This window comes from Buceros rhinoceros, unplaced genomic scaffold (assembly GCF_000710305.1).
Source record: "Buceros rhinoceros silvestris isolate BGI_N320 unplaced genomic scaffold, ASM71030v1 scaffold20162, whole genome shotgun sequence".
NCBI lineage: Eukaryota > Metazoa > Chordata > Aves > Bucerotiformes > Bucerotidae > Buceros > Buceros rhinoceros.
Window position 1 is genome coordinate 55,671 of NW_010397443.1, and position 15,701 is coordinate 71,371.

A 15,701-nucleotide genomic window follows, 5' to 3' on the forward strand; every position below is an offset into this window, starting at 1 on the left:
GGGGCGTTTCTATACTCAGCTAAATCTAAATACTGAGTCACAAAGAGCTGTGAACATGTAGTAGTCACTGTGAACTAATAAACAATGGAAAGATCCGCGAGGTGCCCTGGGTATTGCCTTGGTCTCTACAAGTATGCTTTATTTTTGCCACAGAGACAAGTATGGATAGAAAAACGTCTTATTTGCAGGATAATAACATCAGAGAAAGCATGGCATGAGCAAAGAATGGTCAGGTCCAAACACAAAACCTCTGCTCAGTGAACATCACATTACTCATCAGCTCTCTGTTCATGTTCCAGGCATCTCCTTCCCAGCAGTCAGAAAAAGAATATCTACGGATATCTTTGTAGCCTTCTGATTAAAACTCAGGTGGGGCTTACACTGGGTTGCCAATCCTGGTATCAAGCCTTTGCTCTGCAATTGCATGAACAGCAGGCTGACCCTTATGTTGGGCAGGGTCAAAACCTGGTAGCTTTCAAAATCCACCTTTATCATCTGCTGCAGACTTTACCTAAGCACCGTACATAAAACAAGAAATACATGTCACCTCAAAGAACAACCAGTCCTTGGGGAAACTTCACCAGGATAAACCTCAATCTGGTTTTTCAGACCAGCCCCTTCCACAAAGCTGCTGTTGTGCACTCACTAGTCATACTAAATCCCACTTACCCTTGTTATTACAACGCATATGCAGTGACACGGTCAGACAGTAGGTGTAACATAACTGGATATAACAAAGTCCCCTCAAAAGTACAGGTGCTGCAAATAATGGGTGTGGTTTGGGATTTGTAAAGCAAATTATTCAAATCAGACAAAAGAAAGCACTCCGGGATAAACCTCAATCTGGTTTTTCAGCCCAGCCCCTTCCACAAAGCTGCTGTTGTGCACTCACTAGTCATACTAAATCCCACTTACCCTTGTTATTACAACGCATATGCAGTGACACGGTCAGACAGTAGGTGTAACATAACTGGATATAACAAAGTCCCCTCAAAAGTACAGGTGCTGCAAATAATGGGTGTGGTTTGGGATTTGTAAAGCAAATTATTCAAATCAGACAAAAGAAAGCACTTGAGTGGAAGTAACTGGAGGGCTTAGGAAAGTGAATTTTCACTTAGGGTAGCCTAACAAAACACAATTTCCCAGATGCCTGGGGTGATGCTCTTCAATACAGATCAACTCTCATTTCCCATTTCCAAAGGCACTGGGACAAACAGAGGTACGGCATCATGAACACTCCTCAAGTCCAGGGAACAGTCACCAGGGCTGAATTTGGCACACCACCTCAGAAGCACTCTCAAGAAAAAGTACCGAGCTTCCCCTGAGATGTGCAGCTCTAAATGCTCCCTAAAGGAATTGTGCTGCCCTAGTATCGATACTGTGAAACTGAGAATACTTATATCGGGTCATTGATAATTCTCAACAAAGAAGTCTCATTGCAAGTGTTTCTTTTCTGGAACTGCTTCTGATTTTTCTTCATTTAACACACGGAAATTTCTGATTTGAAGTTACGCAGCCTGAAATAGGATATTACACACCTTCCAGAGTCTGATGTAGGCATTAGGTACAAGGTGAAGTTGCTAGGAGACCACAGATGGAGCAAGAAGCATTGCAGTAATGCAGCAGCTTTTCACACAGGGCTGATGAGAATGCCTGCATCAGCACCGAGCCTTTCGCAGTCTAAAACAAACCAGCTGACTTTTTTGCTGCTTACGTACAGGTGGACATTCGGTGAGGGCCATTAAGTTGTTATAAAATTAGCATGTCACAATCTGAATTAAAAGCTAGGAAAGAAACACTGAAACAGATTATACAAACAACGCTCACTAAACTTCTCTCCGTCATTGTACGTTTGGGAATGGCCCTTTCGTTTAGAAACTAAGAAAAATCACGTATTCAAGCAAATGTTGGAACTTCCACTCTACTTGTGCCATATTACCGTAATGCAAAGGGGAATATGTAATGAGCTGGCAGAAGATGCTACGCAAACTAAAATTCATTGTCCATTATTTAAAAAAGCGTGTCACTCTCCCTATGGACATGAGCCATTACCATCCCCACAGCCCTTTGTCTTTCCTGTACCCTTACTCATGAGGCAGAGGTCACGCCCACTAGAACCCGAGGCTTATCAAACCAGGCTTTCTTGTTCCAGCCATCGTGACCACAGGTGTTTAAATGGACAACAACAGACAACACAAACCAAAACAAAAGCTGCTGCATGGCCATAAGGTCACACAGCTTAGACTAGCTACAGAAATGGTTCTGCTTGTAAAACATTATTTGTCACCTGTGTACGGGAAGCTGAAGTATTGGAAGTCTGGGTGACATCTGAAATTCAAACAGGAAGGCTGTGACTGAACAAAGATTTGAACCTGTGTTTCAGTCCAGCTCCTTCCAGGGGGATTGTCCATCCCTCTGAGAGCTCATTAGCCTGTTCGCCCTTGAGGCAGGACTTTGCTGACAAATACTTCATTATCAAGAGGACACTGAAAGCATGTCAGATCAATACAGACTAAAACAGCTCTTCTCTCTCCATTTAGAGTGGGATACAGTAACGAGTTTAGCTGTAGCTGTTCACACTGCCACGGTTTTAAATTAGATGAGGTTAATCCCTCCCTTCACATGACATGGTGCCTATGCCGTGTTCTCTCCCTAGCTGATAGATGAAGACCAGCTTTCATGTTGATCGTGCTAATTCCAGACTACACTGTTTGAGTGCAGCTTATAAATCCAGTAACAAACTAGGTTTGGCAATGCACATCTGAAAGTTAGAGTGCTTGATGCCATTGCAGCTTCTATCTGGATAATAAATAAACAATCGAGCCAAGGACCAGACTACGTGCTTTGCAAATACAAGGTCTCATATACCTCACCTGAGAATAAAGTCACCGAACCGAAGCCAACATCAGCTAAAATAGACAATATCTATTTAGATTATTTCAGGAAATAGTCATTAGTGAGCAAAAAGAAAGGTGAGGTATGTATTTGCTTCAGTTTGTGATTACGGTGTTTACAGGATAATCCTCATTTATAACAGAAACTTTTGAAAGATTCTTGACGTTTTCCTGCTGTAGAGGAATGTATTTTAAAACACGTTTTGAATTACTGTGCTAGGGGCAAATCTTTGTGTTTTGGCTAGGCACACCTGTACCCAACAGTTCTACCTAACTGTGGTTAATTTCTGCAGCTTCATGTAAATTGTTTATTTTTCCTCTGGCTGTTGCCAGTTCTGCATCTCTTCATAACTCTCTTAGGACCACCACCTTCATACACTATAAAAATAAGCAGATCATCTTAGGGAACAACCTCTGTGGAAATCTCATTGGTCAAAACTAGGTACGTTCTGCCAGAGCAGCCCTTTTACCGATAAACTGAAAAGGAAGCCTCTCTGTTTCTTTGAGATATACACCACACATTAATCAATTAGGCTAGATTTGAAGCACGATATCAAGTGGTGGCACCAATAATTTCCTATGGGTTTTAATGCAGCAAACGAGATCTGCATTGCAACCTTTGTCTCTAAAGGTCAATGCTCTGGAGAATTCTTCTTACAGCATTATCTCTAGCTATTAAAATTAATGTATTTCCACTTTATCTAAAAAAATGTAGTAAGATATGAAGTATACCCTAAATTCAAGTAACACTCACATAAACGTAGGAGGCAATTTTAAATCAACATTTTCAAACTATAGTCATAGGGCTCTATGTATAATTAGTTGCACAAAACCTAAATCAAACAAGTGCTTCGGGATTGAAAAGTGTTTTGCTGCAAGGATATAAATGTAGATCCAATTCTACACTCAGTGTCTGAGCCAAAAGTCTTCCTTTTGTACTAAGGTCTTAGCTCATGCTAAAGTAATGGGATTTTGCCTCAAATAGAACTGAGTTTAAAAAAAAAACCCATACAGGGACCCAAAGCCTTCTCCATCACTCACAGGAGAATGATCATCCCATTTTCTGTTACAAATATTTCTTTTGAAAAGAGCAGACTGTGTTACAACACTGATGATAGGATTTGTGGAGGCTGCTGTAATGCAGCTCTCCATCTCTTTCTGCAGAACAACATTTTTTCATTACCCTGCACGCCACAGGCTACTCACGCAGGTATAAGGAGTGCAGGCTGGGGTTGGGGTCTCCATCCTGCCTGCGCATTTCTGCTGCCTTTGGCTCTGATGGAAGCATCAAACGTCTGAGGACGTGTCAGCTGCACTCCATGGCGCTCTCGTCAGCATGCTGCGAGCTCTGACACATCCGGGTATAAATCAGACCCGCTTCATGCGCCTTGTCACCATCCCGAGGCCCATCTCTAAGGGGCAGTTTTGTCATGAAGTGGACATGGTTGTACAGACAGGGTATTTTTGTGATCGCTGCAATGAATACAGTCAAATTATAACTGCACACTCAGATAACAAATTTCATTTGATTGTTGGCTAACGCACTTTACAGGTGAAAATCTTATCCTAAATTCCTATTTATGCAATATGGTATTTTTCCATTAATTCATTTACTTTTTCTTCCTAACTTTCTGATACTTGTCTTACGAGGAGCGGCCGAGGGAACTGGGAATGTTTAGCCTGAAGAAGAGGAGGCTCAGGGGGGACCTTATCGCTCTCTACAGCTACCTGAAAGGAGGTTGTAGGGAGGTGGGGGTCAGTCTCTTCTGTCATGTTACGAATGACAGGATGAGAGAGAATGGCCTCAAGTTGCGCCAGGGGAAATTTAGGTTAGATATCAGGAAAAATTTCTTTACAGAGAGGGTTGGAACAGGCTACCCAGGGAGGTGGTGGAGTCCCCATCCCTGGAGGTGTTCAACAGCCGTGTGGATGTGGTGCTGAGGGACATGGTTTAGGGACCCTGGCAGTGCAGGGTGAACAGTTGGACTTGATGATCTTAAAGGTCTCTTCCAACCACATGATTCTATGATTCTAAACTCGAAGTGTCATTTAATAAGACAACCGCTCGTATCACAGGAATGAATATTTTAAGCACTACAACTAACTAAATACTTGCATTCTGGTGAATTCAGCCCTGAGATGACAACAAAAGACATATATTCCATAAACTGTAATCATAGTTAGACATATCTAATTGAGTAATCATCAAATAAAAAGCATTTCATTTCATAATTGCAGTTAGGCTTTCCTAGAGCTGAAATCTCTGCAGCCTGGACAACCCAAACAGATTCATAATGACTCTCTCTAAAAAAATGTCGTGGCCTACGCAATTAGCCTCTTAAACTTGCGTGGGATCAGTCACACCTCACAAACCTGGGGAGGAACTTCTGAACTCAGGGTTTCCCGTGCTGATCTCAGAGAGTTTAAACAAGAGATACGCCTCTGGAAAAGACATCTCCTGCAAACACCAAGGAGACTTTAGCGTGTTTGGTTCTTGCTAGAAAACACCACCAGAACACAATGACCGCACTGTAATTGTTAGCTAACAGAAATCCAGCTCCAAAGAGCTGTGGTGTCAAGTGCGATGTGAAATGGCTGAGAAGGATTTCTTCTGACTTCATCAAGGCTTATCAGACAGTTTTGGGGAGAGGCGGAAACAGAACACCGTTGTTTACTCCTGTGATCAGAAGGTCCCTTATTTTTAGGAATTATGTTTTGAAAACTTGTCCTGGACATAGTGAAGTAATTGTCTTACTTTTTCCAAATAGCTACTGGACTGTCCTTGAAAATGATGTTAGAATTCAGTCACATGAAGAACACTCACGAAGGCTGTTAAGATATCAAACACTGGGCATGAGGAAAACTGCCCTGTGATTTCAAGTTCTTTTCAAATACCCTAATACTGATGTAGGTTTTTTGACACAAGAAAACAAAAGCCGTGTCAGCATTCTACATTCACCACAGTTGGCAAGGACTCAGGAAATGTGACTTGTGCTTGTTAACATGAATCACAGATAAGAATTAAGGTCAAAATGCAGTCAAAATACTACTTGTTTTGTCACCCCTATCAACAGGATAAGTGCAAAGTAACCGCATTATAGTACAATTTAATTCACTGTTTAGAAGTCAGGCCACTTATAAATGCTTTATGGCCTACACTGTGTGCTTTGTATCTAATGTTAATGAATATTAAAATATTCTAATGGCAAGGCTTCGTGGTAAAATTGTTGTCACGCAATAAGTCTGCTATTAATGGTTCTGAGCTGAGCCCATAGTAACTCTTACACGTACCTACGGGTTCCTTACACTTTGGGCAGATTACAGAACTAAGTCCATCTCCTGACTCCACACAGGGCAGCCTAAAAGTCAAACCATATATCTAAGAGCATTGTCCAAACGCTTGAACACTGACAGGCCTGGGACCGTGACTCCTCCCCTGGGAAGCTTGTTCCAGTGCTTCTCCTCTTTTTCCTAATATCCAGCCTGAACTTCCCCTGACACAGGTAAGATGTTATTACGAACACGGAGCATTTGTTCAAGGAAATCTGTGACTCGATGGTGACCTCCACGGTTTTTTAAGTGAAAAACCGGCAGCTAACAAAAGTAGGGATCACTCTAGTCAATTCAGCATTGGCTGGAAGGTAAAGTCATACCAACTCCATTTAGCAATAATGCATGTATTTTTAACATTGAGATAACCACTAAGAAAAACTGGGCGTTCTTTGCCATTTGTAGGAGGACTCATCTGACAAAGTGTAGAAGCTTACAGTGGAGTCATCCACATTTAGGCTAAGCCCATAGACTTCCCTTACTGAGAAAAGACACATTTTTAGGGCGTGATTCATCTCATTCTAGAGTAGACACCTAAACTAGGACAAATTAAAGTAGACTACTTCAAAAGTGCTTATTTCAATAGCTTTACACAATAGACATCCATGTGAGAGGAATTCTAATCTCTAATATATTTAAAATCTATGCAAGATGCCTCCATGAAAGATAAGCTTTTTTAAACACAATCTACAAGGTTAAGTACAAAGGTAACAACAACAGCCTGTGACATCACCATCCCTCCTGTCCTGAGATCTATGACACCTAAAAGTGAAGACAGAACCACTAACACCCACTAAGGAGCTTCTCAGTACCTTTACTTTCGGTTTAGGTACGATGAACGGACATTTTTCTTTTGAACTCTAAGAGGTTTATTAGCACTTTTTGAAAATACTTGGTTATTCCTAGCATTTTGTTCTACGCAATCATTTTTCCTCTGCACTGTCTTCATACTCTTTCTTTTAAAGGTTTTCTTATGCAGCCACTGAAGTCATGAGGAATTTTCAGAAAAATAATGAGTAGTAATGAAAACAGTCTCAAACTGTGACTCTCTGAGTAAAACATACACCTTCGAAATTTCCCTGCAATTACAGCAATCACTCAAAAGAAAGTGAGAAGATGGAGAGGATCTGGAATACAGCTCTTCCAGCCTGTGACAGTGTCGTTAGAATGTATTAATCAGTTACAGTCATTGGAAGAACAGAGAAATCATTGAACAACCTAGAAAATCTATTTTAATAGGATTAAATAATACCCATTTGAAACAGTCTTATATGAAAACTGAAAAATGCAATTCTTCTGGTATCTTCAGACAACGTGTCTGTTAATGCTTAGTCTGTGTTTGATGAATGTCCACATGAAGCTTTAAAAAAATCTTCAAGATCCATAGTTCAAGATATTTCTTCAGATTGAATGTGGACATTGTTCAATAATCAAATAAAATATTTTATTTTGACATCTAAAAAAATTCAGCAGCAGCATTGATAACTAAAAATAAATATATTTAATCCAGAACTCAATACATTTTCATTTGAATATCATTTTGTCATATTTCATGGAATTCCTAGCTTGGTTACCTTGCCTCCATACACTCCTTTCTGAGCAGAACAATTAATTTGGATTAAATTTCTCTTGATTCACCATACACAGAGAGTTCAAGAAATGAGCTAACTAATAGCTAGAGAAGAGTTGGAACTCAGAAGTATCCGATTTTATCTCTCAAGAAGCATCACAGCAACATCCACGAATATATTTTTGAAACTTTTACCTCCTTTTTTTCAAGTTTCAAACCTTCAAAACAGTCTTTTATATGTAAGGAAAAAAAAAAAAAGAAGCATTTCAGAGGCAACCCTCATTTTTTAACAGACCTGAGGAACTGCAGTTTACAAAGTGTATTTCAACCACAACATAAATCATCCCATGGGAAGTCTGTCTGGCCTTCTCATCCAGCTGCATATGGTTTTTGTTATAGGCTTTAGACAGAATTGAATAATTATTCTATGTAAAACCTTCATTTTCTTTGGGAACAAAAGGTTTGTATTACAGGAAGAACAATTCAACCAGAAATAGGAGTGAGTACACATAATTAAAACAATGTGTTATCTGACCCCTGAAAAAGAAAGGCACATCTCCATGATTTTTCATCCCTGATGAATCTTCATCTCCTACCGAAACAACCAATTCCAAATGCCAGCAGCTATGAGGTTGGTGTAAGATCAAGGGAAACAGAACAATAGTGGAACTTTAAAACGGTACGAAAGGACACGTGGTTTTCCACCTCCTGCTAACTCCTGTATCAATCTAGGGGAAGGAACCGGAGTAGTGTGGGAGGGAAGCACATTAACACCAAGAAAGAGTGAGCAGTCTACACATTCTTCTTTTATACAGGACAACAACTATTGAGAAAAGAGGCATGTGGCCCCTTAGAGCTGCAGAACTCTCCGACTGCCTCTGTGCCAGTGTTGAGTTCAGATCAGGAGCCTACTTCTGAAATGTATTTCCCTATTGCTATCGCACACTGTGCTTTGGCTTGTAGCAGGAGACAGTCCTGGATCACGTGAATAATCTTCCTCTCACCCTAAGCTGAACTGGAAGCAGGGCTCCAGGAGTGCAGCCGATGCTCTCCAGCCACAAAGAGGCATTTAGTCCATAAGACAATGCGACAGCTAGTCTGTGTGGTCTGCTGTGCTTACTAGAGTAAGGCATAGCTTATATGATTGTTGAAATACATGCCCATAAAAAAGCCTGTGATGTATTGATGCAATTTTAATTTCTCCTAGAAATAAAGATTTCTACTGACAGGACGCAATGCAATTAATCAGGTCCATGTACCACTGACTAGCAGAGAATAAAGAACAAAGGGATTACCTTAATGGGGCTTCCATCTGGAGTGAGAACTTCTTCTGAAAGCTCCATCATCTTCAGTGCCATCAGGGCAATGGCTTTCGCATGACTAAGGCTTTTCTTATGGAGCCCTGCCGCAACACAGTACGCATCACCTATTGTTTCCACCTGCAGCAATCAGAAAAATCAAATGTTAGGGAATGATAATGAGAACCTTACCATTAGTTATCTGCAATCAAATAGCATTGCTTAAACCATGTGAGCAAAACATCCATAAAACGAGCGATTACACAACGACGCCTAATTACCTGAGCTTGCAAACAGGTGCAGCGAAAACCCGACACACAATTGTGTAGAGCTTCATCACCATTATAGCCAGAGAAGATCATTACAGCTACAACAGCATATGCCATCAGCTGAGAGGTGACATTTTCCCAAAGCAGTAATAGAGAAAACTCTGTTTTCAGGAATTAGCAATTGCTTGCAGCTTTGTTTGACACTATCCTGGCTGAGTTTGCTGTTGGGTAAAAATAGTGCTACAAGATTATAATTCATAATTATTATTTGCTCTGCTAGATAAGTATATCAGAAGGAGAATTAGGAAATGGAAAGTGTCACGATAAAAAACAATGAAGGGTCCATGACTTCTCATTAGCGGGTAGCTCTTCCTGGTACAGAGATAATTTAAAAATTACTGCTACTGACTTCTGACTGCACCTGTCTGTTATTTTCAAATAAGAATTGTTTCCTCTCTCCACTATGCAGGCTCCCTGACTGTGAATTCCCTACCTTCAGGCATGGAGTTCAGCAGACTGATCCCCCTGGTCTCTTCAGACAGGTCTTACCTCTTTCTTTTCCTTGTTTTTTTTTTTGAAAGTTATCCCTCAGGAGGAAGCAGCAGCAAAAGAAATTATAGAAGCCCTCTGGGTCTGGATAAAAGCAGCCTGAGAAACACGGAAGACCTCAGATTCTGCAGCTTTATTGACACTGTTGTGTTTTTCAGTGTGCTTGCCCACACATCTGCAACATGTTCTGCACACAGTCCTTAAACACGTGCCCAAGCAGACTCAGACCGAGGACTAGTTTGGCTTTTGCTATGTAACTAATCTGGCTTTCACCCTGCCCACACTATAGGAATGCCAGAAAAGGGTTCAGGACAGACTAGGGTGAGAAGGAAGCATGCACTGAGCAAGGAGCTACAGAATAAACACAGATGATTCTTCTCTCTGCGGAGCTTCTGCTAATTCTAGCAGACCTGGACCTTCTCACATGAATTTCCAGTCCTGATAAGCAGAATTGGGAAGAGTATCTCAAAAAGTAAGCAGTACATGTAAATGTACCCAGAGCATGAGTTTTGAACAGCAGTATGAGCAAATACTTCCCACCATCAAATTGCAGAAGCTGCTACAAGCCTATCGCCAAATTTGGCACCTTAGTCTTTCCTTGAGTTTTGAACAGCAGTATGAGCAAATACTTCCCACCATCAAATTGAAAAAGCTCCCCAAAGCCTATCGCCAAATTTGGCACCTTAGTCTTACCTGCTGAATGTGCAGGAGGACGTATATAAGAATTTGAAGGTTTCTTCCGAGCTGAGACAGCTGTTAGAGCTCCCTAGTCCCTTTTGGAAGCTCCTAATAGTACTTACATACAGAAAAACCACGTAGGAGCAATCAATACTGCTGTCTGCCTGCCTGTTTTATCCAAGCCATTTCTGAGGATCTCTGTCCACAAGAAGCGGAGACTGCCAACTCCCTGCAGTTTAGGTCGCCTTTCAAAGACAAATGGATGGGAAAGTATATTGCAATGGCTGGTAAAAAATGTGGAAACTAGGGAAGAAAATACACAAGCATACTGAGAAAATGTATCAGAAGTTAAAAAGACCCTCTGGATGGCTAAGAAATAGATGGTAAAAAATTCTCTAAATCAGAGGAAAGAATGTTCAGGCAAACCTTATTTTGTTACCTTCTTCCCCCTTGGAAATTTCCATACTCCAATTAGTAGCATCATCAGAATTGTATTTACCTGTCTGTGTCCTACCAGAAAAAAGGGCCTGAAGCTGCTTCATATTAATCTTACTCCGAAAATAAAAATTATTATAATACCATTGCCAGATACTCTTTAAAATGCTTGTCCCTATGAAGTTCCTCTGATGGTAATACTGGAGAATCAGGGGAATGCTTAGGCCTGGTAAGACTAACCTGGTAGTTGAAGCTGGATGTGACGAGTACTGACAAGTTTATCTAATGATTTACTGATTGTGACCCAACCAAGCATTTAAGCTGAAATGTCCGTTCTGAGTATCTCCATCAAACTTTAACCTTGGTTCAGTACTCATTCAAAATCAGATTTGACAACTACTTTTTTTAAAAAAAGCTCCAGGAGGTCTAATAATTCAGGCTGTTCATGGCACTTTGATTTGGTGCTCTCATATGGAGTCATAGAATCATGGAATGGTTTGGGTTGAAAGGGATCTGAAAGACCACTCAGTCCAACCCCTCTGCTGTGGGCAGAGACACCTTTCACTACATCGGGTTGCTTGAATGCTTCCAGTGACGGGGCATCCACAGCTTCTCTGGGTAACCTGTTCCAGCGTCTCATCATCAGTATTGTAAAAAATGTCTTTCTTATATTCAATCTAAATCTACTCTCAGTTTATAAATGTTTTCCCTTGTCCTGTAACTACGGACCTTGGTAAAATGTCTCTTTCCATCTTTCTTATAAACTCCCTTTATATACTGAAAGGCCACAATAAAGTCTTCCTGAAGGTTTCTCTTCTCCAGGCTTAACAATCCCAACTTCATCGAAGAGGTGCTCCAGCCCTCTGATCAACGTCATGGCCCTTCTCTGGACCCATCACAGGTCAATGTCTTTTCTCTACTGGGAACCCCAGGACAAGAGTAGAGGGGGAGAATCACCTCCTCTGACCTGCTGGCCACCTTTATTTTTATGCAGCCCAGGATACGGTTTGCTTTCTGGACTGCAGGCACATGTGGCTGGCTCGTGTCTCATTTTTCATCTACCAATATCCTCAAGTCCTTCTCTGCACGGGTGCTCTCAATCACATTATCCCCCACTCTGTATTAATACTGTGGATTACCCTGACACAGGTGCAGGACCCTGCACTTGGCCTTGTTGATCTTCGTGAGGTTATATGAGAACTTTAAAATAGAAACTGCAATGAGAGTGATGCATCACACTTCAGAATTTCCAGCTAGGCGCATCACTGAGTTAGATGTGCATGGGGAAGAAGGGGATTTCTCTTGTCTCAGCTGAGGCGTGTGAATTGGACCAGAAAAACAAAGCACTGCTCCCAGTTCGCTCCAAACTATCTGCTGGGTAGATCCTGAAATCACTGAGACCAACTTACTCCATAAATGTCAATAGCATTAAAAGAAAAGGAAGGTACTACTCAAGGTGGCTAAAAATAGCAGCACTCAGATCTGTTTGATGCTCCTCAAGATGATGATATACAGTAATGTAACTCCAGAGGAAGTCTCTGACTTGTAGTAAACTACCTTCTGAGGTTTTTGCTTTGTAATGTGACTATTAGGGAGCATTATTAGTAGTGTGTTTGATTTTTGTATCTTTTCCTAGATATACATGCAGGAAAAGGCAGTTTGCTATCACGTAAGATTGGAAAATATTATTGCGATTCTTTTAAAAACCCAAAATACAGTCTGTTTTGAATATTGCAGCCATTTTCGCATACAGTTGACAGTTTTACCTTTATTGAGATTTAGTACATTTTTGTTCTAAATAATCTTTTCTTACTGTTCTTAATATCTTTAGCCACTGATAGCCTGACCTACTCTTACCTACTTTTCATTCCTTTTCACTGATTTACACTCACCATGGCCAATTTCACTGGATCTTTCATTAATTGGGAATTAATTTATAGCACCACAGAAGAGAAGCAAAGCTGAACTTAGACTTCTTAATTAATAAACAAAGAAGCCGGGAAACATTGCAGCTACTTACCCCTCTATACACAGGATTCTCTAAAGCCTTCTGTAACTCCGTGTCAAGTCATTGGAAATGGCCAAAAGGTTTTCAGTCAGGCCCTCAACAAACCAAGAATTCGGATTCAAAAAGAATAGAAGTAGTTGTGTCTACCCTACAGTTCAAGACAAGCTTCTTGGTAGGTGCCCTGAGACTGCTGAATACTGCAGCGTGACTGTGCATAGGACTCGCAGCAAAAAACAAAGGTGTCTCCTAGTTTTGGGAAGCCAATTCTACGTGCCCACTTTCTTAGTCCTCAGTAGATACCATGTTTTAGACATGAACAGTACTTTTTGTAGAAGTTGAGTTCTGTAGTAACCGTCTGGCACGCACTTACTCTTGGTTCATGCTGATTTGAGGTGGAATATGACTTGCAGATGAACCCGGTAGCTCAGCAGACAGAATGTAATTTCTCCAATTCTAATGGGTCCAGAGAACAGAGGTTAAGAAACTGTCCCCCAGGCAGCAACAACAAGTTTTTTTAACTACCAGTAGCTCAATCTTGTGATGTGTTATGTTACTTAACTGAGATACTGGTAGTTGTAGCTGATTTGTGTTCCCTTGGTGTAAATCTAGCGTGTTGCTTCAGTGACTGTTTAGTAGGGAAAATGTGGCGAAAATGAAGTAACATCCCTGCCTCTGTACTCTTCCTCGTGAATTCATGAATATGCACCAGTCATTATGTATATGAACTTCTAGAAGTAATGGAGGAACTGAACTGCCACACTTCATTTCACAAGGTTACTACACATGGAGGGAAATATCATTTTGTACGTGAAACCTGCAATGGTGAAAGCTCAAGTTTAAAGATTTTCTTCTAAAATATTCAGGAATCCCAACGGTCTGAGGAATCTTACCAGCACCTTTTTCAAATCACGGCTTAGAAATAAACATTAAAAATGTAATCATGGGGGTCACACTTGTGGCAATTCTAATCTGAAATTTTCAAAGCAATCAGAAATATTAAATGCACTGAAAGGAGTAGCCGGAAGGAGAATTTGCTCTAGTTTTTGTCCTGTTTCTCTCAGCAGGTTTCTTGCGAATGCCTAATAGATAATTTATATTATAACTGTTCCAGTAGAGTACTCATTATGATTTTCTTTCATGTAGGAGCCATAAATAAGCTTGTGTGTTGTTTCTTCCTTTTTTAACGGGATAAATTAGACTCAAATCAAGAAGACTTCTTTGCCTATGATAAAAACTAAGTATGTACCAAAGAAATGGGTCTGAAAATTCAAAAATAGCTGTTTCTTTCAGGAAGAAAATCTACCCTTAACAGCATGTCCTTTGCAGATCCTTCATCTTTCTCTGAAGAGTACTTGTGTACTGTTGTTCTCATCTCCAAAACACTCACAGGGTTGTGTAGGTATTGATTATCTTACTCCTAAGGGTTATAATATTTAGTACTCATTCACCCTAAAATAATCTACACCACTGTCTCTACAGACTGTTCAACACCCTTTTGCAAAATAAAGAAATAAATTGGAAATAAAAACTTAGATTACCTTCACCATAGAGACAAACACGATTAAAGGATCATCTCTAACTCAAAGTGCCATCCACAAATAAAAACCCTGAGTGCAGGTTGCACTAGTGATTTTAGTTTGACTTGGCTGTCCTGCTGAGATAAAATTAACTACTAATGGAGCCCTTCTCAAGCCAAATCCATTCAATCAACTGTCATCCCTCAGCACCTTCTCGACTGTATATATTTAGAAAGAATAGATTAATTTTATTTTTCTCACAAGGCACAAGAAAAAGAAATTGACAGTGCAATTCAGGATGAAGAGCTACAGGACACTCCTGCATACCCTGATGTTACATGCAGGTCACCGAGTACATCGATTACTTAGGAAAGTAAATACATCACTATTTTATATCCTTTGCTCAAGGATGCTCTTCCTTAAGAAACAGCAGGTACCACCTTTCAATTGTACATCAATGGGAAAAAAAAATGCTGTACAGAGTTTATTTGGTTTATTCTGTTAAAATATTAGCACATAGATTATCTATAAAACCATATCACACATATAAGTGTGTGATATTTAAGTAACTAAACATCAATATTCTTCAGCCCTTTCCATATCTTGATTTCTTATCCTCCTTTTATAGAGAACCAGATATTTCTTCACATTCAATTGAGCTTTCACATACATCAAATCCTGCTTGTGATCTCACGTGCTTCTGTTATTTTAATCACCAGAAATATTTATTTCTGCATAAGAAAGCATGTGTTCACAATCACTGGAATTTTAAGTTGGCAGGAAAACAAGGAGTATTAAACAGTTTCTCTATGTTCCACACACTGTTACAGCCACAGTATGTGAAGCGTGTGTGCTATATTTAGCTTATTACTAAACTGTTTCTTATCACTTATGAGTAATCTGCCAATAGCCTGAAACTCTCCTACTGCTGGCAGATATTCTATAAAATTTCATTTTATGGTATTGAAACAATAACAAACAGCAGTTTCAGCAATACCAGTTTCCTCTTAAAGAGCTTGAGACTGACAAAAAAAATAGAAATAAGCAGCAGGGAAAGGGGTAATGGCGTAGCTACTCACAGTTTAGTGCTCTTCGCCTTCCTCACGTAGTGTTTCTAACTGAGACTACTAACTTTTCTGGTTTGGCGTGGTTT

The 15,701-nt window shown here is 40.2% G+C and overlaps 1 protein-coding gene across 1 annotated transcript in view; it reads right to left on the bottom strand.

The window, feature by feature from the left end:
* The window catches only part of GUCY1A2 (guanylate cyclase 1, soluble, alpha 2), a 117,973-nt gene that overhangs the window by 35,788 nt on the left and 66,484 nt on the right, over positions 1–15,701 (bottom strand). Inside the window, exon 4 of the mRNA XM_010146270.1 lies at positions 9,090–9,233. Coding sequence (XP_010144572.1) covers positions 9,090–9,233 — 144 coding nt within the window. The remainder of the gene's footprint in view (positions 1–9,089; positions 9,234–15,701) is intronic.